This window comes from Xyrauchen texanus, chromosome 15, assembly GCF_025860055.1.
Source record: "Xyrauchen texanus isolate HMW12.3.18 chromosome 15, RBS_HiC_50CHRs, whole genome shotgun sequence".
NCBI lineage: Eukaryota > Metazoa > Chordata > Actinopteri > Cypriniformes > Catostomidae > Xyrauchen > Xyrauchen texanus.
In genome coordinates this window covers 43,022,997-43,048,771 of record NC_068290.1, presented here as the reverse complement: position 1 = coordinate 43,048,771, position 25,775 = coordinate 43,022,997, and the positions used below count along the sequence as shown (strand labels likewise).

Sequence of the window (25,775 nt, the reverse complement as noted above, 5' to 3'; positions counted from 1 at the left end):
TTCAACACAAAAAATAAGGTATGGTAGTACCAGGGTGCAGTATAAAGTACGGAGTGCATTCTCATCAAGGTATAGTTTTGCTTTATTTATAATTGAGAGGCTTTTGGAGATTTTTGATTTTATGTATCTGACATGGGGTTTCCATGACAATTTACTGTCAATTTTTACTCCCAAAAATATATTCTCACTCACAATTTCAATTAGGGTACCATCAATACTTATTCTCTGTTTAGACATTTTGTTGTGATTTACCGAACATCATTATCTTAGTTTTAATTATATTCAACGATAATTTATTTGTATCCATCCACTTTTTTATTATATTTAGTTCCCTGTTTACCGTATTTACGAGCTCATTATAATCATCACTACTGTAGAATATATTCGTGTCGTCTGCAAATAGTATAAGTTTCATACTTTGGATATATAAAAAATATCATTTATATACACATTTAACAGTTTTGGCCCCAATACTGAACCCTGGGGGACACCACAAACAATGCCAAGAGTATCTGATAAATACTGACCAATTTTTACAAACTGTAACCTCCCTGTTAAATAACTTTTTAACCAATCTCCAGCCAGCCCCCTAATTCCATATCTTTCCATCTTATTTAATAGGATTGAATGATTAATAGTATCAAAGGCTTTTTTTTAGATCAATAAAGATACCAACTGCATACTTTTTTTGCTCCAGTGCATTAGTAATTTCTTCAATAGCTTCAGTTATTGCCATTGCGGTAGTTCTTTTGGACCTAAAACCATACTGACCATCATTAATTACATGATGTTTCTCGAGAAACTTTTCAAGTTGAGAATTGAAGAGTTTCTCTAATATTTTTGAAAACTGAGGCAAAAGAGAGATTGGTCTGTAATTAGTAAAAGCGTATTTGTTATCCTTTTTGAAGAGTGGAATTACTTTAGCGATTTTCATTTTACTTGGAAAGCAGCCAGATATGACTGGACTCTTCATCTCATGTGAGTGGTCATGATTTCCTACAAAATTACAATTCATGTCTTTTAGTAAACTTTTTTAATGAGGAAAAAAATAACTGAGTGCACCTTTAAATTGAATTGATATAAATAAGTTAATGCAACAATTCTAAAACACACTTAATTGAATTGTATTTAATCTACTTACATTTTTAAATGGATGTTTACTTAATGAGTGTTGCGACTACTTAAATATTTTTTGTTGACAACTGAACTTGAGCAGGGATTTGTAGTTCCCAGCATGCTTTGCATGGATCTGTATGGAGAGAGTAAAAAGTGTTATTTTATGGATTTTTGTGTAAGATGAGAAAAGGTGGAGACTTAATAGTGTTTAATATTGTTATTTAGAACAGATTCTGTTACACTGTGGTAAAGAGTGATGCTTTTGCATTTGTTGAGGAAGGATACACAAATAACATGCTGTATGTTGCTTCACTCAAGGAGCAATTACTTATTAGCATTTAGCATGCTAGTGGATGCTATTGCTGGCTAAAAGTTAACCAACTAGCATAACCTTAGAACATACACTCCATCTTATGGAGTTTTGTGTTCCTTGCCACAGTTACTTTCAGCTTGCTCACTGGGGTTATTAATACAATTATTATTGAATTACTTATTTTTAAACATGATTAACAATCGTATTTTATCTAATTACACAATGATGATTCATCGACATTATAGACATTACAGTTTTATCTTCTGTTAATGCCTGATCTTCTGTAAAGCTGCTTTGAAACTATGTGTGTTGTTAAAGGCAAATGTTCACATGGGGGGGTCTAGGGGGTGCTCTCTGTCGGCCTCTTGAAAATTAGATTTTTGGGAGGCTCTGTAGCACATGCCTTTTCACTTACAGTCACCAAACTTTGTACACATATAGATCTCTGGACAACATATAGATATCTGGACAACTTTCACCCTCATAGTCATATGCTCTGCCCAACAGGAAGTCTGCCATGTTACATTGTTTGAAAAACACATGTTCTGGAATTTGAAATACTCCTCCTAGGGGATTTATGTGACAGGCACCAAATGTGGGCAACATCATGCCAAGACATTGAAGATGCTAAATTACAAACAGATTTTTTATATTTCAAACGGTGTTGCCATGGCAAGGCAATAAATGAATGGTGAAAATGAAAAAGAGGAAGTGCTCATATCTTCGGCGTGTATTGTGCGATTTAGATAAAAATTGAGAATTATGTTTGGTATTGGGGGCTGATCACATGGATATGACTATTGTGGGGCATGATCATAGTGCCACCAACTGGCAGCAGGAAGTGTGGAACTTTTTACAGACTTTGGTATAGCACTTTTTATAATAATGTCAAGACAGTACAGATTTTCAATTATGAAGTGATTTTGATATCTTAACTACTGTTGCCATGGCAATTAATTAAACACTATTATTCTTTTTTATGTTTATTCATATGTTTTTGAGGTTCTTGGCATGCTTGAATTTGTATGATCTTTTGCACACACATCAGAATCGCTGGCCATTATGGCTGGGCAAAGGTTAATTCATGGGCATGTAGTGCCAAATAGAAAATAGTCATGTTCAGGGGACTCTCTCCCTTTTTCAGCTACAGTCACCAAACTTTGTGGTGTGAAAGTGGTCTGGCTTGATGATCTACACATACAGTATGTACAGACATTAGCTCCACCCAACAGGAAGTCAGCCATTTTGGATTTTTTGAAAATGGCATGCTCTGGAATTTTAAATACTCCTCATAGGGAATTCATCTGACTGGCATCCAAATGCCAAAACATTGAAGATGCTGAATTGTGAATGGATTTATGATGTCTCAAACAGTGTCTCCATGGCGACTTGATAAAGTTACAAAAAGATGGGAAGAAAGAATTGTCTCGTATCTTCTGCGTGCATTGTGTAATTTACATAAATATTGACCCATATGTTTGGAATTGAGGGGTGATCACATTGATGTATCTACTGTGGGTCATGGTCGTAGTGCCACCAACTGGCAGCAGGAAGTGTGGCCCTTACAACAGTCATTGAAAAAATCAATTTACATTTACACAAATCACTTAAGATTTTTGATGCATGTTTTTACTAAAGCCGCCAGGAGGAAATTGATTGCTGTCTGCAGCTAGTAATGATGCTGAAAATGCAGCTTTACATCACAGGATTGCATTTTAAAAAGAAATTAAATATATATATAAAATTTCTTTTTATTTTAAATGCAATCCTGTGATATAAAGCTGCATTTTCAGTATCATTACTCAAGTCTTCAGTGTCACATGATCCTTCAGAAATCATTCTACTATGCTGATTTGCTGCTCAAGAAACATTTATTATTATTATTATCATTTTTTAATAATAATTAACATTATTATATTTTTTTTCAGGATTCTTTGATGAATAGAAAGTTCAAAATAACAGCATTTATCTGAAATGTAAAGCTTTTTTAACATACACTACCGTTCAAAAGTTTGGGGTCAGTAAGAATTTATATATATTTTATATATAAGAAAGAAATGAATACTTCTGTTCAGCAAGGATGCATTATATTGATCAAAAGTGACAGTAAAGACATTTATAATATTACAAAATCTTTCTATATCAGATTTATTATCCTGAAAATGTTTTTATATATTGTGTATATGCCCTATATCAGATATTACATTTTATTCTGTTCCCAGGGGAGGGGTTTGTCTCCTTAGGTGTGAATCACATCAATATTAATGATCATGGCTGGGTTGTGCGACGGGTGTTTGTGAGCTGTGCCAACTTGGTCACCGGTGTTCTCCCACAAATTCCCGGAGCTGATTTTCCCGCAATTTTTTTAATCCACGCAGTGTTGATATGGCAACAAGTAAAAAAATGAAGTTGGAAACGTTTAAACCATGTGTGTGACAACTAGCCCCGTGCTTGAGTTTGAGCTCTTTTCCAGTCAAATCCCATAGAAAAATGCAAACCAATGTGTCCCCACACAATATACACATGAACTGAGGTGCGGTTGAAATCTTTGTTAATACATATAGTTTTATGTGGATGGATTACCTTTAACCTCTTATGCAATGGGCAGATTAATTACCACTAGACCACTCGGTCAGACTCATTTTATCAGCGCTGATTTCTGTACTTCTCCACTGATATTCAATATCTCATGACTGATGATATCACGTATAGAGAAGTTAACAAATGTATTATGTTAAATATCTGTTATTGATCATCAAGAAGTCGGTTCACCTCGCGTTAATGACGCATCTGGAGCACAAGTTTTGGGCAAGAAAACAAAGCGTCTAACTGACAGGCACAGTTACAACCTCCACTAATGCCCCTGAATGGATCTGTAAATGGATACGCTCCACTTGTGTTTCACAGGGGTCAACTTGATGACATCACTATTCTGCAAGCGTTGTGTGTAGTTGAAAATGGCAAGTGGAGAAATCGAAACACTGATAGAGAAGAATATATATTTATTTATTTTTTGAACGAAGCAAATACTGAACTGTACCAAAACCGTGACCCTTAAACTGTGATAGAAATGAAGCGTGAGAAATTCAAACCGTTACACCCATAGTATTTATGTAATTAAGTAATTTGTATACCAATAATTAATGTTTTTATTAGTGCAAACCAAATTGAGCAATATTACTAGTAGTTATTCCATTGCTGATATCAAAAATGTCCATTTTTAACTAGCAACAATTTAATAACATTTATCTATAGTTCATATCAGGCACATGATTAAATGTCAAAATGTCCATGTAGTCACTGTACATAATGTTTGTGGATGTTTATTGCCTTTTTTATGAATTACATATTTTTTTGCTTATAGGTCTGTTTCTGAATTGCTTTTAAACTCCAAGTTTGATGTCAACTATGCCTTTGGACGTGTTAAAAGAAGCCTTCTACACATCGCTGCCAAGTAGGTTGCAGTTGTAGGCTTTTTGTTTTTGTTACCTTTTGTTAAGAATTACAGAAATGTCCACATACAAGTTGTTTTAGTGCTTCCTTGCTCATACCAAATATCTTCTAAGCAAAACCTGGTGTTGTTTTTATTTCATTGTTTCAGTTGTGGGTCAGTAGAGTGTCTCATCCTGCTATTAAAACGTGGAGCGAATCCAAACTATCAGGACATTTCTGGCTGTACACCTCTACACCTGGCAGCAAGAAATGGGTAAAACTGACTGTTGAAGAAACTCAGTGCATTACTGCCGCCTGCTGGAGACAAAGCCATTCACATTCATTGTCTCTATCCACTCCAGCCATGTTTAGAGCCAAAGCGATTGTGTGTATTTGAAAGAAAAGAAACCGAGATCAATTTTATGCTGAAGAATACATTTGTTGAAGTCAATATTGTTTTATTTTTTCACAGACAGAAGAAGTGTATGGGCAGACTGTTAGAGTACAACGCTGATGTCAATATCTGCAATAATGAAGGCTTGACTGCTGTGAGTATGATGATAAAAAACAAGTTTGTGGCAAATTATTGCGTAATTGCGTAATTGTTTTAACTTGTTAACTGCAGTATTTCTTATTAAATATTCTTCTATAAATTGAGCATTTATGTTGCTTTCCTTTTTATTATTATTATTATTATTATTATTATAGGTCACCCAATAGACATTTTTGATTGTTGTGGAAGAAAAATGTTCTTAAACTGTATATTTGAATTATTTTCTTAAACAATGAATGTGTTCTTATATATTTATTAGTATAGTAATTGCTTTAATAATACAAATTCATATTTATTATATTTTATAGTTATTTATATATATAAAAAAATTATTATATATGATTATACAATTATATTTAGTGTAATCTTTTCTATTCCGTCATCATCTCATTGTCTTTTGTAATTAGATTCACTGGCTGGCTGTGAATGGAAGGACAGAACTGCTTCATGATCTAGTTCAGCATGTGTCTAATGTGGATGTGGAAGACGCTATGGGCCAGACGGCATTACATGTTGCCTGCCAAAATGGACACAAGACTGTAAGAAAATATTTGATATTTTGCACAAATATGCAATTAATTGTTTTCTTTTAATTTTTTTATTATTTTTATTGTCAAGACATTTTTATTTGTATAGCTCTTTTCACAACACACATAGTTTCAAAGCAGCTTTACAGAAGATAAAACTGTAATGTCTATAATGTCTATGAGTCATCATTTTGTAATTAGATAAAATATGATTGTAAATTGTGTTTAAAAATAAGTAATTCAATAATAATTGTATTAATAACCCCAGTGAGCAAGCTGAAGGTGACTGGGACAAGGAACACAAAACTACATAAGATGTGGATTAATGGAGAAAAATAACCTTGGGAGAAACCAGACTCACTGTGGGGGCCAGTTCCCCTCTGACTAACATCATGAATATAATGCCAATATTACTTATGTATTATTGAAAGTCATGGTTTAAAATGATTAAACTAAGTGTTAAGGGACAGTGTTTAAACAAAGATTTTGTATGAACTGTAAGATTAATGATTAATGTCTCTGAAGTTCATCCTGGATTAACTGCAGAAGTTCACATAGATGCATTTGTCCTTGTTAATTGGCTGATGAAGGCTTTTGTTGGCAATTGTTAGTCTATGCATTCCATTTCAAGATTGTAGTCCATCAATAGACCGAGGTGATGCAGGCAGAGATCAGGGATGTGAAACGCATTTCAACCTGGCCGGTAATTTCGGTGAGGTTTGGTGTGGTCCATCCTAAATCCAAGATTCAGACAATGACATATGAAGTATCCCATGTCTTATGGTTGGAGTTGGCATCAGTTCATCCTCTGAAGTCCATCGTAATAGACTGAAGTGATGTTTGTCTGGCACCAGCTGTAGTTTGTCATCATCACTCCGAGACACATAGCAGTGGAGTTCAACACATAGCAGGAACGGAGCTGGATCTGGTCGTCTCTGGTGACCTCAGTATTTTAGAGGTTGAGACAGGGAAACAAATATAAATACATTAGCATAGATGCCATTCAATTTTTTGCAGAGTTATAGATCATGATACCTGTTTCTGAGAAATGTACTGATAAATTGTATTGTTGTTTATAATATAAGCCAACAAAACCTACTGACAGCACTAATTTAATCTAAAAAAGTGCATTTAATTGCCTAGAATATGTGTCTGATTGTGACAATTCTTAAAGCTACTCACTGATTTACCAAAACACCCGAGGCCTCACGTATATAACTCTACTCTAGAATTTCTTCCTAAAAGTGTAAGTACAAAAGTCAGATTTTGCATACGCACAAAAAAAAAGACGATTTAGAAAACTGTACGCACGGCAGAACCTGTGCATAGTTCCCTTAATAAATCCCGTCTAGCAGAAGATTTTGCTTACATGCACGTGATTCATTCCCCACCCCGTCTCCTCCCCAGAATAACAATGTATGGGTGTACATCGCCTGTTTTTACTAAGCATTTCCTTATTTGCATACAATTACCAGATCCAGACACGTGATAACTGCGTCTAACGGTACGAGAAACTGTAGTATAAGAAATAAGACTGTAAATGCCACATGTAAGATTAGACTGCACCATGAAGAAACATTATTTATTAAGATATCAACTTGTTTTCAAAGAATATATCTTGAATTTCCCTTGGTAAAGACATAAAGACATCAATCTAACCTAAGCAATTTTGCTTCTCAATAAAAACACCCTTAAAACTATTTAAAAGTTTTTCTGAGAAGTTAAATATTTAATACTGGAAACAAAACAAAAAATATTAAAATTCTTTGTGCAGCAGTGTCTGATATCATCAGATTACTAAGATTTTATATTTGACTGGTATTTTCTATTCAAAAAACAGCAGAACGGCAAATGTATTTTTCATAATGTTTTTATTAGACTAGAACGGGGGTTTCATTGTGATGAGGGTCGGGATGAAGTGGAGCAGGCAGCACATTTGATGTGCATTGCTGTACCTGTATGCAGCTGTACAATACTGTTTCTGATGAGACATGTCTCTCCAATGGTCAGTTCGACTACTGTCTAGCTACTGTCCATTTTACCAAGTCAAGTGTGCATCGCATTACAGATCATCTTTATTCAAAGGCTGCACTTATCTCTGTACATGATTGTAACAGAAAATGTCAAATTAAGAAGTCTTTGCTGTCATTTTTACTTGGGCCTTCTCTGTATGTTCCTTCTCTATGAGGTGATGGGAAAGTTCTCCAAACCAAAAACAGCTTATATTTGAATGCCTTTTCAATTAGTTACATAAAAATAATATAGAGAAATGTCAGTCTGTTCAGTTCATTATTTGTCCAGCTGGAGTCGCCAATTCACACACACCAGTTAAAGAGTGCGTATGCACAGTCAAGAGCGTCCCGACGGTGTGCAAATATTTACGGCAAGTTTATTTTTTTTAATAAATCCCGATATGTTCATGGGAAATTGCTTATGCACATTTCAATGCCCATTTTGTGCGTACGCAGCGTTTATACATCAGGCCCCTGATGTTTCATCAAAAATACAGTAAACTTGAGTTATTAAAGCTGAAGTATATAACTTTTGTATAAACTGCATTCTTCTGGCACAGCTTAATATGCAGAGACAACTACAAGTAAGCCAAACTAAAAATTGTAAACACTGTGTCTCTGTGGGGCTATACAAATTCCTGTGTTTGTTTTGAGTGACCTGCTTAGACCCGCAAACAAAGGCTTGAGTTGGGGGCGGGACTATCTGGCTGTTTGAACAACTGCAGGTGAGGGCCGTATTCAAAAAGCTGTTTTGAAAACGTTTATTTTTGCAATTCCGTTCGGTGACGGTAGTGTCACAGAAATTACACACTTCAGCTTTAACACATTTTTTATGATAATGATTGACAATTTTTAAATTTCATCAATTATAACTCTCAAATCGGTATGATCAAATTTATGAATTTTAAAGCTAAATTGTACATTTGCATTTGATGAATCTTATAAATTGTACTTTGAAATGTGATAAAATTGTAATTTTAATTGATTAAAATTGAAAATGTATAAAAATTATCTTTATAGGTCGGCTGGAAACTAATTCTTAATAGATAAATTATACTCCTTTATATTATAGTGTATTTCTATGATAGTGACACATTTTGGGATATTAAAAACATTCCAAAAATGTCTGAAAATACAACTGGAAAACAAACTGTACTTTTGTAACTAAGATATGGTACAATATGCCAAAAGTTTTAGGGAAAAAACATATACATTTTAAAATATTTCCAACTGTACATTTGTACAAATTGTACATACAGTATACTACACCAAAAGCAGTAAATGGGAGAAGGACGTTTTCCATCAAATACTGTATTCTAAAAATACGTGATTTGGAATCAGCTTAGGTTTGACAAACATCTTCATTATGATGTACAGTTATGGCCAAAACTATTGGCAGCCTTGTTAAATATGTGCAAAGAAGGGTGTGAAAAATATTGCCGTTGTTTATCCTTTTGATCTTACATAAAAATAAAAATCGCCAATATCTAACCTTTTAATTGAATTAAAACAATTGAAATGGGAAAAATCTCATTATTAAATAAATATTTTTCTCCAAAATACATTGGCCATAATTATTGGCACCCTTTTATTCAATACTTTGTGCAACCTCCCTTTGCCAAGATACCAGCTCTGAGTCTTCTCCTATAATGCTGAATGAGGTTGGAGAACATCTTGCAAGAGATCTGAGACCATTCCTCCATACAGAATCTCTCCAGATCCTTCAAATTCAGTCTCTCCTCTTCAGTTCACCCCACACATTTTCTATGGAGTTCAGGTCAGGGGACTGGGATGGCCATGGCAGAACCTTAATTTTGTTGTCAGTGAACTACTTTTGTGTTGATTTTGATGTGTGTTTTGGATCATTGTCCTGCTGGAAGATCCAACCAGGGCCCATTGTAAGCTTTCTGGCAGAGGCAGCCAGGTTTTAATTTTTTTATCTGTTGGTTTTTCATGAGTGTCCATGGGACCTCTGGCATAAAAACAGCCCACAAAATTAAAGATTCACCACCATATTTAACAGTGGGCATGAGCGACTTTTCCATATTGCTGCCAAAAAGCTCTATTATTATCTATTATTTATCTTACCATAGAAACCAGTCACATTTGAAGTTCCAGTTGTGAAGTTGAAGAGTTTGTTGTTGGATGAGAGCAGAGGCCTTTTTCTGGGAATCCCCCTTAACAACTTGTGGTGATGTAGGGACATCTTTTTGAGACTTTCTGACCCCAAGACCCAACTAATTTCTGCAATTCTCAAGCTGTGATCCTTAGAGAATTTTTGGCCACTCGAACCATCCTCCTCACCGTGTGTGGAGACAATATAGACACACGTCCTCTTTCAGGCCAATTTGTAACATCTCCAGTTGATTTGAACTTCTTAATTATTGCCATGATTGTGGAAATTGATATTTTCAATGCTTTAACTATTTTCTTATAGCCTCTTCCCATTTTGTGAATCTTATTTGCAAATGCAAATTGATGTGAAATTGAGAAATGTAGTTAAGGCCTAAAAAGAAGTGAATAATTGTATTGTTTTTACTTCAGAGGAAGTAGAAATGTTATTTATTTTTCCAGTCATTGTGTTGTGTTCTTGTGTGTGCTCACAGACAGTGCAGTGTCTTCTGGACAGTGGAGCAGACATCAACAGACCCAATGTATCTGGAGCGACTCCACTTTATTTCGCCTGCAGGTGAGTAGCGCACCAGAATCAACCCTATAAACACATCAGCTGCCAATGTTTACCATCATTATGTTTATTTCACTACAGCCTAAGCTGTGGCACATGAGGCCACTTAAGAAATTAACTTCCTTTCATGAAGTAGCCGTGAGTGAATCTGGACCGCTTTCTGACCACACAAAAAAAACAATTATGGTAATTAGGGTTTGGATGCATGTGTTTTCCTGTTTATAGCCTTTAACAGAGGGATCTTAGAGCTTGTGTGCTCTTTGAGAATAACAGAAGGGAATTCAGCTTTCTTTGCTGTTAGGACAAGCTAATAAGAATGCTGCCTGATGAGGGGATGCCACAGAAAAGACGTTGGTATTCTGCTGTGGGTATTCTATTTGTGGAGCATCGGATGCACTTAGATGAGCTCAATTGTCGAGCAACAGCACTGCATCTGTCTTTTGTTTTGATTACATTTTGACCTTGACATCAATATATATACATATACATACACTCACCTAAAGGATTATTAGGAACACCATACTAATACTGTGTTTGACCCCCTTTCGCCTTCAGAACTGCCTTAATTCTACGTGGCATTGATTCAACAAGGTGCTGAAAGCATTCTTTAGAAATGTTGGCCCATATTGATAGGATAGCATCTTGCAGTTGATGGAGATTTGTGGGATGCACATCCAGGGCACGAAGCTCCCGTTCCACCACATCCCAAAGATGCTCTATTGGGTTGAGATCTGGTGACTGTGGGGGCAATTTTAGTCCAGTGAACTCATTGTCATGTTCAAGAAACCAATTTGAAATGATTCGAGCTTTGTGACATGGTGCATTATCCTGCTGGAAGTAGCCATCAGAGGATGGGTACATGGTGGCCATAAAGGGATGGACATGGTCAGAAACAATGCTCAGGTAGGCCGTGGCATTTAAACGATGCCCAATTGGCATTAAGGGGCCTAAAGTGTGCCAAGAAAACATCCCCCACACCATTACACCACCACCACCAGCCTGCACAGTGGTAACAAGGCATGATGGATCCATGTTCTCATTCTGTTTACGCCAAATTCTGACTCTACCATATCTGAGTGTCTCAACAGAAATCGAGACTCATCAGACCAGGCAACATTTTTCCAGTCTTCAATTGTCCAATTTTGGTGAGCTCTTGCAAATTGTAGCCTCTTTTTCCTATTTGTAGTGGAGATGAGTGGTACCCGGTGGGGTCTTCTGCTGTTGTAGCCCATCTGCCTCAAGGTTGTGCGTGTTGTGGCTTCACAAATGCTTTGCTGCATACCTCGGTTGTAACGAGTGGTTATTTCAGGCAAATTTGCTCTTCTATCAGCTTGAATCAGTCGGCCCATTCTCCTCTGACCTCTAGCATCAACAATGCATTTTCGCCCACAGGACTGCCACATACTGGATGTTTTTCCTTTTTCACACCATTCTTTGTAAACCCTAGAAATGGTTGTGCGTGAAAATCCCAGTAACTGAGCAGATTGTGAAATACTCAGACCGGCCCGTCTGGCACCAACAACCATGCCACGCTCAAAACTGCTTAAATCACCTTTCTTTCCCATTCTGACATTCAGTTTGGAGTTCAGGAGATTGTCTTGACCAGGACCACACCCCTAAATGCATTGAAGCAACTGCCATGTGATTGATTGATTAGATAATTGCATTAATGAGAAATTGAACAGGTGTTCCTAATAATCCTTTAGGTGAGTGTATATGTGTATGGATATATATATAATTATTATTATTATAATAATTATTATTATTGGTCCACCATATATGTGTATGGTGAGCTTTTAAATTTAGATGTGAAAAGTTGTAGGCAGTAGTCATTATATGGAGCAGAGTTTATGCAGAGACAACTTTAAGTCATTCATAATGTGCCAAGCTTTTGTATAATAAATAGATAAAATGTTGTTATTGAAATCAAATCTGACACTGTACACTAGAAAAAATTTACAAAGAATTATAGAAAACGGAGCAAGTGACTAAACAGCTTAAAAAGGAAGAAAGATATTAACTGATATTAATGTTATTTACACCAATTTGACATTGTATTGCAGTCATGGTCAGAGAGACACCGCTCAAATACTGCTCTTAAGAGGAGCAAAGTATCTGCCAGACAAGAATGGGGTCACACCGCTTGACTTGTGTGTGCAGGTAAGTGTAACACACACATACTGTGTGTATCTATATATATGTATATATATATATATATATATATATATATATATATATATATATATATATATATATATATATATATATATATATATATATATATATATATATATATATGTGATTATTCAACTTTGGGCACTTTTAGCACTGTGGACCCTCTAGAAAGTGAAGTCTCTTTATATTTTTCACCCTCTCACTAGACTCATTTTCTTTCCTCTCAAAAATGAAAGATGGCGCTATTGTGTATAAGGTCTATTGTAACACAACATTTTGTAAATCACAAATTAGTGTTGACACGTTCTAAGTGGGTCATTATAAAAAAATATGGCAACAAACATGTTCCTTGACTTTTCTTTCATAAAAAAAGATTTCAAATATTTAAGAAACCCCATTTAAAATTCATCATTCTACAACCTAACCTTTTCTTTAAATTAACCAAAATGGTTTGACTAGATTGTTTTTCAAATTGTTTTGAAAATATATTTGAATTTGGCAATTGCCTGAAAAATCCCTTGTCCCCTTCAACTTCTGACATTTACCGTTATTTATGTTTATCATTCATTTTGTGTTCTCAGGTCAAACATTAGTGCAAAGCCTATCAAGTGTGCAAAAAGCAAAGCAAAACAAATTAAGTAATAAATAATTGTAATAATTAAAAAATAATGTTAGTGTCTTGATTTCATGTAATTTGTGTTATGTTAAAAACTTGTATTTTGAAAATACAAACTTGTGGAAAATAACTTCCAAGGTCAAAGTTCAGAGGAAGAAGAGGTTGCTCAAATGTGCATATAGTGATTTTCCCACCATGTTGAATAATTGAACTGTAAAGTTTTCACAAGGTTCTTTTAAATGTGTCATTGATGTGGGTTCCCATGCATCCAGGAAAACCTGGAATTCTGCGCTGCAGTTTTTCCAGTCATGGAAAAGTCATGGAAAATTGGAAAAATACCTGAAGGTCCTGAAAAATAGTCATTTGTCCTGGAAAATATTTTAGTACAGTATAATAGAACTGTTTTACTGTTGCTAACAAGGTTTTTTGTTACATGCACAAAAACATAGTATTGATCGGGACTCAGAATAGGAGTAAAATAAACAAATTTGTATAGTTTTGTCTCTTCCGCAGTGGCACATTGTGAAGCAATGGCAACAATTAACTGTCATGAACGAATCCCTGTAACATACTTTTTCTGCTTATCTGCTGTCATCTCTGTCAAATTAAGTTATTTTTTATTTGTATATCACTTTTCATCTCTTCTTTGCTCAGATGAAATTAAATATTGATATAGTACAAAATATGATTTTTCCATTCCAACTTTGCTGTTGTGTTAACCACAAAAACATTTGAGTTATAAACTTTAGACAAAGATGATGGTCAGATCATTTTTTCTACATTTATGAATTCACATTCTGAGTTGTAGCATGGTGATTCGGCCTTCATACCTGGGATGCAAATAATTTTTCAATAATTAAATTATTGGAGGAGAGTTGCGTGGCGCCATGCGAGGTTTGGGGGCACCCCATAAAAAGAAGGAAGGTTGTTTCTTTTCTTAAATGTAAGAAATGTGATATAGTGTTTCTTCAAGAAATGCATCTTTCCCTGCAGGAAGCTGAAAAATTTGGGAAGATATGGGGTGGGCATGTTTTCTTTAGTGCTGGCTCAAGTAAGAGCAGGGGTGTCATTACATTGATAAATAAACATCTACAATTCAAATGTCTCAAACAGATTAAAGATAAAATAGAGTCATTATTGTTTTATCAAACGCTGATGATCAGGGCTTTTTTATAGATCTTGAAGGGATGTTGCAAGCCGCTGGCACCCATCATGATATAATATTGGGAGTAGGGTTGCAGCAGTATACCTGTTTCATGGTATACCACGGTATGAAAATTGACTGTTTTCATAACATGGACATTTGCATATCTACGGTATTGAGAAAAAAATGCAACCGGACGGAGAATCTCACCTGCACATGTGCATCTTCTTTCCTCCTCGACTGCCTGTCAGACTCGTCAACTTGCGCCACACATAAACATGCAGCGGAGAAAATGTCAGAAAGAGGCGAGGGTTTCTAAACTGGTGGGTCGCTTGATGCCGAAAACGTGTTTGATATTGTAGAATGGGATTATCTTTTTAAGATTTTGGAAATATACAGATTCGGGAATACTTTTATTGTATGGATTAAATTACTTTATAGACAAACGGTAGCAGCGGTACAAACAAATTGATTAATTTCAGATTATTATACTCTGGATAGGGGTGCCCGGCTGGGATGCCCTGTTTCCCCATTATTGTTCTGTCTTTCCCTGGAACCATTAGCAGCCGCGATAAGAAAGGAGGACGATTTTCCAGGGGTGATGGTGGGAGGTGTGGCGCATAAACTTTTGCTTTATACAGATGCTATTTTATTATTCGTCTCTGACCCCACTAGATCTATGCCTTGCATCTATAGAATTATTAATTCCTTTTCTAATTTCTCAGGATACAGAGTCAATTGGTCTAAAAGCTCTGGCTCTGACAGCATACTGCCCAGTAACGGCTTTCTTGTTGGGTGCATTCCAGTGGCCCAAACAGGGCATTAATATTTGGGCATTTTATTCGCAGCAAATTTGTTTGATTTAGTTTGTTTTATTTTGGCCCCTTAATAAAAAGGTTTCGAGTGATGTGGACAGGTGGGCTTCATTACATTTATCTATGATTGGGATGGTTAATGTTGTTAAAATTAACTGTATTCCAAAATGTAACTACCTTTTACTATCTCTCCTATAGATGTCCCCCTCTCTTATTTCAAGCAATTTGATAGCATAGCGAAGTCCTTCATTATGAATGGTAAGCGTCCCAGATTACATTTTAATAAGTTACATAGACTGATTAACAAATATGGGCTAGGCCTACCCAAGATTTTGTTTTATTATGCATCTGGTCTTAGTCATATGGCTTACTAGTTGCTTCCACCTGTGAGAGCCCCTACCTGGTTTTGTATCAAACAGTAAGTTCTTTCCCCTATTTCGCCATTGTAAAGACTTTCTATCAAACTACCTGGAGAAGTTAAGTTACACCCCATTATCACGCATTTGCACTTGTTATCGACAAAACTGTTCCGTGTTTAATTCAGACATCTATTTTAATGTTGTCTCTTGCATATGGCTGAACCAAAAATGATGTATTAAGTCCCCTTTCTGCTGGTTAAAGTGGATTGTGAGGGGGTTACTACACTCTGTGACCTATATGAGAGTGGAGTGTTGAGATCATTTGAAAATTTGGTTCTACATTTTGGGATTCCCAGATCTCTGTTCTTTAGGTATTTACAGTTGTGCCACCTGCTCTGTACTATTTTTGGGAGTAGAATAAAGTGGCAGATACTCTTGGAGAGATGATTACTGCTTTTGGAAAATGCCATGAAGCATCAGTGTTCCCTTTACAAAACGCTTCACTTTGATGCTATGCTGCTAAGCGCTACGGGGAACAACTCTAGCTGTGAACCGAGCTGAAATAATGTGTGTAACACATCAGTGAACATTGACTGGAATTTATAGCCTCGGCTGATGTAATCATTAGATGCACCTGTGGCCAGGCTATAAATGGATACGTCACCAGGTGTCGTCAGAAACTCCTATTTTCTGAGCGATTCTGTTTCTGTGTGTTTCACAAATCCTGTCAAAACTTTCTTTCCTCTGTTAGAAGTTAGAATCAGTTAGGCAGTGTGCAGTGAATGTTGTTCTCTTTTCTCTTCTGTTTAGAAAATATTATATATATATATATATTTCTAAAAAAGAAAGGAAAAAAAAGAGAGAATGACTGAAAGCCGCAAACGGTGCATGTTCCCCTCTTCTCGCTCTATAGCTGAAGACGACACACATCAGTTTTTGCTGTTTGTTTGGGGGTAAGAGCGTTGCAGCAGGGCGGGTGCGAGCACTGTGATTTGCTTTAACAGGCAGAGTGCGTCGTGCTCGCCTCGCTTGCTTCCGGGAGTCAGCACTCACGAAAAAAAAAAAAGATAGTTCGTGGGGCTCTTGCATGGATTTGGCTGAGGAGCAAGAGACGGGTTGTTCCCTTTCTCTCACTTTCTCCCCAAACCCAGCTGGTCCTTCACATGATCTCGAAGCGCGTTCTGACGCTTCTTCGGATCATGAGGTGGATCGCGATTCTCTTCCCGCCTCCGAGATTTCCGTCCGCGATAGAAATGTTACTCGATGTTGTTACTCGTGCGGTTGCCAGATTGGACTGGCCACGCGAAAAAGAGACCCCCAAACGCTCCAAATTAGGGGATAGATTTTATCTTCCAGTCGAAGAAAGGGAACACCTCATGGGTCCCTTCCCTTCTTTGATAACCTCCATGAAGAGCTTTATCGCTCATGGAGAACCTCTAAAAAAAATAAATAAATAAATATATATATATATATTTTCCTCCCGTGTTCACATACCCTCGACATCATTATATTCGACTATCGTGTGTGCTGAGGCACGGGGGTATTCAGTGATGCCGCCGGTCGAAGAGACGCTTGCGGGCTATCTCTCGCCGGGCTCGGTATCGTCACTTAAGAAGCCCTCTCTCCCCTCAAAGCCTTGTAGGACAACCTCCACTTTAGTGGGAAGGGCTTATCAAGCAGCAGTTCAGGCCGGTGCTGCTCTGCACACTATGCTATTTTACAGGCGTACCAGCTGACCTCCTGGACGACCTGAGTGTGGGTTCTGCGCTTGACGAACAAGCCTCAGACCCGCCTCGGTCCTGACTGAAGGGAGGCTCAAAAGCAAAGCGTGGCGAGTCGTGCTCCTCCTCCCAGGGATTGGGGACAGTCTCGCCGCCCTCGCCAGCCCCCGAAGCAAGACCCAAGAGAAAACCCTGATGGTCTTGCGCCTAGATTAGGGGGTAGCTCCCCTCGGGACGGGGCGCGTGCTTCACTTCACCCCTCCATTCCTGCCACCTCTTGGTGTTTTGGGTTGCAGAGGCTTCCGTCAAAATTGGGTGTTTTCGCTGTTCCTGCATTTTATTCAGGACCCGACAACCCCTCAACAGGAAGTGTTAAAATATAATACCCATCTCAGAGATCCTGGCAGCGTGGAAACTTCTGCCGGAACTTTTCCGTGTTTCAATGGTGTGTTCTCACTACCGTAAACCGGATTTCTTTTTTTGTAAAAAAGCAAAAACTCAATCTCCTGGTTAAAGGGGCCATGGTATGTGTTCCCCTTCCAGAGAGAGAGTTAGGTTATTATACTAAATACTTCCCGTTTCCCATGGAGGGTGAGGGGTGGCGTCTGGCTTAGATCTTAAAGCTTGAACTACCCCTGGGTGTTCAAGTCCAAGATGATGCCTGTCAAGACGGTCATGTCTCAAGCCCTACAACTCATTTCGCTGGTCACCACCGATCTTATGACGCACTTCTATACTTCATTTAGAAGTTCTGCCACAACATGGAAAGTTCCTGAGGTTCACTTCCGGGGGCGAAGTCTTCCAGGGTCAGGTTCTTTCACTCAGCCTAGACCTTTTTACCCGCACATTCACAATGCATGATGTAGCGCTGGCTCCTTGCGACTCCGGGGCATCTGCATTCTGAATTATGTAGACGACTGGCTGATCCTAGCGCAGTTCCAGGAACTGGCAGTTCAGCACATGGACATTGTCTTAGCTCATCTGTTTCTCTGGGGTTGAGGCTCAACGCCAAGAAAAGCGTCCTCTCTCCCACTCAGAACACTGTCTATCGGGGCATCGTATGGAGTTCAATCACAATGCGGGCACAACTGTCTCCCGCTAGTATTGAGTCCATTCAAATCACCCTGAGCAAAGTCAGGCTAGGTCAAGGTTGCACTGTTATCAGTATCAATGATTTCCAGGTCTCAGGGCGAACGCATCCACGGTGATCCCTCTGGACCTTCTGCTCATGAGACCGTTTTTGTTGTGGCCAAAAGCCAGGGGATTTCTTCCAAGGGCCAAAACCCCTAGGCTAAATAGGGTTACGCGCCTCAGGCTTCGTTCCCTTTCTATGTGGTTCAGATCCCGGTTTTCTGCCTTGGGTCCCACTTTAGGTGCGTCTTGTTGTCACAGGCTGCTAACGACAGACGCCTCCCTGATGGACGGGGTAGCGGCCTTAAGTGGTCGTCCAGCTTAAGGGGATAGGAGGGTCGTCAGCTCGGTTGTCACCATCACTGTCTCGGGTTGATGGCTGTATTTCTGGCCCTGAAATACCTCCTCCTGAGGCTGCCATGTCTTGGTGCGAGTGGACAATACAGCGGTAGCCTCTTACATAAATCATCAAGGAGACCCACGTTCTTGTCAGCTGTATTTCTGACACGTTGGGTTCTCCTTAGGGCCCAGGGCAAGCTCCTGTCACTCAGGTCAGTTATATCCCTGGATGCCCGTATATGGGAGCAGATTTACGGTCCATACAGAAAATACCAACGGGGGAATTAAGAACTCCACCCTAAGGTAGTAGTTGCCCAGAGTTCGCCAGCAAGGGTTTTTGCCTCTTACTGATAGCACCGCGCTGGCCGAACAGGGCTTGGTTCTCGGAGCTAATCTCTTCCCTTGACGGCTTGCCTTGGGCGATTCCGAACAGGAAGGATCTTCTATCTCAGGCACAGGGCAATATTTCATCCCTGCCCCAAATTGTGGAATCTTTCATGTTTGGCCCCTAAGGGTACTAACTGAGGGACACAGGGCTCTCTCCTGAGGTTATCGAGACCTTTTTAAATGCCGGGCTTTTTCCACTTGGAACAAGTTTGGGTGAGATCTTGCCTCCTATTAATGGCGCTGCGCTGGCCGAACAGGATATGTTTCTCTGAGTTAATTCCTCTCCTCGACGGCTCGCCTTGGGCGATTCCGAACAGGGAGGACCTTCTCATCCTTGGCCCGAATTGTGAAACCTTTCATGTCTGGCCCCTAAGGGTACCGAATGAGGTTCACAGGGTTTTCTCTTGAGGTTATCGAGACCATTTCAAGTGCTAGGGCTCCCTCCACTTGGAACTGATCTGGGTAGATTTTACAGGGCAGAAGAGGACCTCTTCGCCTCTGTTGATAGCGCAATGTCTCCTCTACTTCTCCCGAGTCGCCCAGCAACCCCATGGTGGGGCTGATCATAGTAACGCATTCATAGCAAAAATGCACCTGCATGCGTTTCCATCTACTAAAGTTCTTATTACAGAACCAGCTAACTGCCAGTTTGCTTCAGTTCTGGATTTTCTGTAGAAAGAACTGTCAGCGGGCACTTGCCTCGCCACTGCCAGGTTCTATGTGGCCACTGCGGTTTGCCACGGCTTGGTGGGCGGGGTGCCCTCAAAGAGGCATCCTCATTATTGCCCGGGCCTACGAGGCGCGCGGTCAAGCTTCGCCAGTAGGTTTTAGGGCACGCTCTACCAGAGGGCTCTCCTCCTCTAAAACATTGGCTAGAGGTCTCCATCTGCAGCAAGTTTGTGATGCGGATTGTCCTCTCTGCACACATTCATTAGATTTTTATAGTTTGGATGTTCTGCACTCCGGGCTCTTTTGCCCTTGAGTCGACATCTCAGCTCATGCCTGAACAAGTTTGTGATGCGGCAGGTTGTCCTCTCCGCACACATTCATTGGATTTTTATAGTTTGGATGTTCTGCACTCCGGGCTCTTTTGCCCTTGAGTCGACATCTCAGCTCATGCCTGAACAAGTTTGTGATGCAGCAGGCTGGTCCTCTCCGCTCACATTCATCAGTTTTTATGACAAGTTTGTGTTGCGATAGGGTTCTCTTCACACATTCATTAAACTTTATGGGTTAGATGCTTTGCTACTCCGGGCTCTTATGCCCTTGAGTCGACATCTCAGCTCATGCCTGAACAAGTTTGTGATGCGGCAGGCTGGTCCTTTCCGCTCACATTCATCAGTTTTTATGACAAGTTTGTGTTGCGATCGGGTTCTCTTCGCACACATTCATCGAACTTTATGGGTTAGATGCTTTGCTACTCCGGGCTCTTATGCCCTTGAGTCGACATCTCAGCCCATGCCTAAACAAGTTTGTGATGCGGCAGGCTGGTCCTCTCCGCACACATTCATCAAAATTGAATGGTTTAGATGTTTATGCTACTCCGGGCTCTTATGCCCTTGAGTCGACATCTCAAGCTCATGTCTGAGACCTCTCGCGTTTTTGTGAGTACACTGCACAACCGTAGGGGTCCGGACAGCCCCAAGTGCGGCGGCGTGGGTATTGATTTCCCCGTAGCGCTTAGCAGCACAGCATCAAAGTGAAGCTTTTTGTAAAGGGAACGTCTCTGGTTACATGTGTAACCCTTGTTCCCTGAAAAAAGCGGAACGAGATGCTGCGCTGCTTTGCCGCACTGGGACGTCCCAGGACTGCTCTTCAAAAGAAGTATCTGACGACACCTGGTGACGTATCCATTTATAGCCTGGCCACAGGTGCATCTAATGATTACATCAGCCGAGGCTATAAATTCCAGTCAGTGTATCATTGACGTGTTACACACACAATTTCAGCTCGGTTCACAGCTAGAGTTGTTCCCCGTAGCGCTTAGCAGCGCAGCATCTCGTTCAGCTTTTTTCAGGGAACAAGGGCTACACATGTAACCCGAGACGTATTACTCCCTGTTAATTCAGAGTTTGGGGGATGGAGCTCTAACTTCTATCAAGAGATTTAAACTTGGTATTGAAGGAGGGAGTTTTGGCTAGGATTCTAAAAAATGTCAAGTCTGTGCCTAGTGATACAATGGTTCGCCTTATGCCATTCAAGATTTTACATAGTCTATTGGACCCCCTCTAGATTGTATAGGCTTGGCCTTAAAGACAGACCCACCTGCTGGCGATGCCAATTGGAGGATGGATACACAATCCATGTTTATGGGGGTGCGTTAAGATCCAAGGGTTTTGGTTGAGGGTTCAGAGCTTTGTATGTGACATCTTGCTTACTCTGGTTTTGTTTTGCCCCAGACTCTGTATTCTGGAAGATTAATGTGGATAATAAACATGTGTAGGATTGGGTCCTAACCAATGTTATGGTCACCAGACAGGTGATTTTGAGGGGTTGGAAGTTGTTGGGGCGCATCCATTTCTGGAGTGGTGCTTTGGTATGGGGAGAGTTGCTGCCTTAGAAGAAAGGTCTTATAGAAGATTAGGGAATTGTGATTTGTTTGTTGTGAAATGGGGTGGATACTTGGTGTTCTTGTTTGGTTTTTGTTTTCTTTTTTATGTGTTCATGTATGACCACAGGGGTGTTTTTTGGGGTTTGTGGTGGGATTGAGGATGGGGAGAAGAAGGGGTGGTAGTGGGTGTTTAAAGTTGATTTTGTGTATTTATCTTTTTGTTTTTCTGTGTTTTAATAAAAATGTTAATCATAAAAAGAAATAATTCAATTGCGGAATCTAGTCAAGAAAATGGCATTAGCTATAAAATGCTGAATGTCATGGAATATGTTATAAAATAATAATAATGTGATAATTCAACTGCACAAGTCTATGGTTTAATTAAATAAATATATAATCTGCATGTGTTCCGCTACAAAACAAACGTCCGCTCATACATTGAAAACACCTCATCATCACCGTCGTGCACGCTTCGTGTTTGTGTGTAGTACAAGACAGAGAGCAGAGCAGAATATGTATTGATTATAAACCCCTTTAAAGCTGTGATTTAATTTAATAAAACTAGTCCATGTAGTGAACTGCTTTTCTGCTGTACAAAATGGCAAAATAAAGGCTAGATTTAAATGGGCACATTTATTTTTGCTGAAATATTGCAGTTGTTGGGCTCATAAAATGTCCTTTAAATGTCCTGGAAAATTGTGCCTTGAAAAGAGTGGTGACACTGCTAATATTCATGTGAAATGTACTTTCTGGAATAATACAAGTTAAAAGTAAACAACTTCAACTTCACTAAAAATATAATTTGGTCATTTTCAAAATATCTTGACAATCAAATATTCAAATCAACTAAAAAAAAAACAAAGAAAATATATTAAAATGTGATTTATTAATTTTTGTTTGATCAGTGTCGTGTGTTTTGTGACGCTATTTACACCATCTTAGAAAATTTTAAGGCAATTTGTCACTGGTGTTACAAGCATTGCTTATAAAACATTTCACCTATTTCACATTACAAATTAGATATCACTTTTTTAAAAGCATTTACTTTTAACTTCTATTATTCCAGAAGTTTTTTTTTTTAGCATATTAGGTTGAAAAATATTCTGTAACATTAAGTATTAAAACAATGATATTATTACTTCGGGGTGCGCTTATTTTAGATGCAGTCGGTTAAAACCCTGTGGCAAAAGTAAGTGTTTGGGGGTAATTGTAATAAGTCTTTCTCAATGTCAATATTTTGATGGTACTATTACTGTTGCCACATGTTGTATGTAAAAGAAAATATACAGTCAGCCGGTTGCTATTGCAAAATAAACCTCGACAGGTTGATCAGGCAAATGGATCTTATATCACCTTGAAGGGTTTTTTTTTGCGATTTTAATAGCTTTCTCACTGTGCATTATCCCACTTATTACACAGCTAAGTAAATGGACATGATATATTGATTTGCGTTTTAAATTATTTTATTATGTGAATAAAGAACTCTCTGAACAGCTGAATTCCGGTTTGCGTTGGAGAACTGTTGGAGTCTATTTTGCAAAAATGTCTGTCTACTCATTATCCAGCTTATTACAAGACCACTTGCCAAATAAATAAATACATGGACAGGAAACATTGATATGAGTTTGAATGATTTTATTAGTTGTAGAGATTGCACAGGTTCTGGAAGTGTTTTTCCTATTCATAAAATTCGCCATAAAAAGATCCATTAACCAAACCAACCAGTTTAGAGGTGAATCACAACATTATAAAACTTTATTTTAAAGCAAAAAAAGGACAAAAAGACAATGGTACAAGACTGTGTACTTATGGCCTTTCATGAGGGCACGAACTACACTCCCATGAAGCACCATGAATGGCATAGTCATATTAAAAACTATGTTAATATAGAAAACTATTGATTTTAGGTTTTTTATTATACGTATAGAAACAATATATGCTATCAAGGTTTTTTTATGAAAGAAGTGGGTTTTTTACTGCCGGAACCTGACAGTTGTGTTTTATAAATTCCAAAAGATTCATTTGGAGTAATCTGTCAGTAAAGAAGGAACATGTTATTTTTTTTTTTTACACTACTCGTATTACGACTACTAAAGCTCAAGTGTAACTCATTTCAGGGTGGATATGGCGAAACATGTGAAATACTCATCCAGCATCACAGCAGACTATTTCAGACGCTGATACAGATGACCCAGAATGAAGACATTAAAGAGAACATGGTACCGCACACCTCCCTCTTTTCCCATCGATGAGTTTATGTGCATAAATGGCCATAACATATTGACTGTGGATGTTGTTGTGTTCTTACGTTCAGCTCAGGCAAGTGTTAGAGCACGTCTCACAGCAGAATGACTCCAACTACCAGAGGATTCTCACTAGCTTGGCTGAGGTGGCCACCACAAATGGGCATAAACTGCTAAGGTACATCTCAGTCACAGCCTGCCCATCCTTTTCTTATTTAGAACTTCCTTTGCACACAATTCTATTTCTCTTATTCCCTTTCAGTTTGTCCAGTAACTTTGAGGTGCAAATGAAGAGTTTACTCCGGATTGTCCGTATCTTCTGTCATGTGTTCTGTCTTGGACCATCCACTCCAAACAGTGGGAATGACATGGGCTACAATGGCAACAAGACGCCCCGTAACCAGGTGTTCAAGGTCAGTGGACATTGCAAACAAATCTTGTAATCTGTTCCTAGTAGACACAAGGGTTGTTAACACTGCAAGCGCATGAATTGCACAGCTTCATTCATTATAAGTGGAGCGATCTATAAGGTCACTTTTAGAGTATGTAAAGAAATACTCTAACTTAACTATCCAGCTAGACTTTACTTAAAGCACATCTTTACCCAATAAGGCAAGTGTAACCATTCAGTCAACTGGCCCAAATTTCTTTCACACTAGCCCCGGGCCAGCAGGCCATCCTTAAGGTCCCGGCATACTAATGGTGAAGTGCTTCTTCATTCTTTGCTCTGAGCCAAAAATTTAGAAACATTCAGACACCAGCCACACTGCTTTTAGAGAAGCATTAAATATGAGGATGCATAAGACTACATGTAAAACCTTAACTAATGCTACAGCAAAATGTGTTATCAATGACTTCATGCCTCATTCTGTGAGTAGAATTCACATGAGGTCAGTATAAGAAGCTGTTTTAACTACTCAAGTAATATATATGCAGTAGATAATATGTACATTGTCATGTTTATAGTCTACATGCATGGCGCTAATGCACTAAGATGCTATACGTGGCTTTATACCACGGGTCTTTTGAATGCTTGATTCTTATTGGTTCACAGAAGTTCTAAGGTGTGCAATTATTTTTCAATAATTCCCTCGTCTCACTTGCACTTACACATTCTCTCTCTCACACACACACACACACCCACATGTGCCCACACACACACTGGAGACTCGAGTCGCGACCTACGAATAGATCCACACCTTCACGACTTGATCAATACAACAAATTCTATTATCCAAAATAACTTTTAATGTTCAATATATTTTACCCAAATCAGAGAGAGAAAGAGATAGAGAAGCAGCTCATCCTCCGTTGTTGGTTCTTACATGACGTTTTTGAATTAGCAACGAAAGCTTGAACTGTATGAAAGCTAGATACACTTGATCAATACAACAGTTTCTATATTATCTGAAATATCTCTGGGAAAAACCCTCCCGCTTCCCCTCACACACACACACACTCTTGGACACAGATTATATGCGTAACGCACACACTTAAGGCCCAAACATACTCATGAGAGAAGAACAGAGTTGTCATGTCAGTGCACTCCTGCATCTCAGTAGGGATGAAAAAAAAGTTGTTAAGGATAACAGCGGGAATATGGCGACACACAACTTGGCAATTCTGAAGCGATGTTACTTCTGACGAGAGCTGCA

The 25,775-nt window shown here is 38.6% G+C and overlaps 1 protein-coding gene across 1 annotated transcript in view; it reads left to right on the top strand.

Annotated features, from left to right (window-relative positions):
• The window catches only part of hace1 (HECT domain and ankyrin repeat containing E3 ubiquitin protein ligase 1), a 59,200-nt gene that overhangs the window by 7,345 nt on the left and 26,080 nt on the right, over window positions 1-25,775 (top strand). Inside the window, exons 3-11 of the mRNA XM_052143756.1 lie at window positions 4,794-4,883; window positions 5,031-5,135; window positions 5,334-5,409; window positions 5,822-5,953; window positions 10,560-10,642; window positions 12,703-12,799; window positions 23,995-24,096; window positions 24,192-24,298; window positions 24,383-24,533. Coding sequence (XP_051999716.1) covers window positions 4,794-4,883; window positions 5,031-5,135; window positions 5,334-5,409; window positions 5,822-5,953; window positions 10,560-10,642; window positions 12,703-12,799; window positions 23,995-24,096; window positions 24,192-24,298; window positions 24,383-24,533 — 943 coding nt within the window. The remainder of the gene's footprint in view (window positions 1-4,793; window positions 4,884-5,030; window positions 5,136-5,333; window positions 5,410-5,821; window positions 5,954-10,559; window positions 10,643-12,702; window positions 12,800-23,994; window positions 24,097-24,191; window positions 24,299-24,382; window positions 24,534-25,775) is intronic.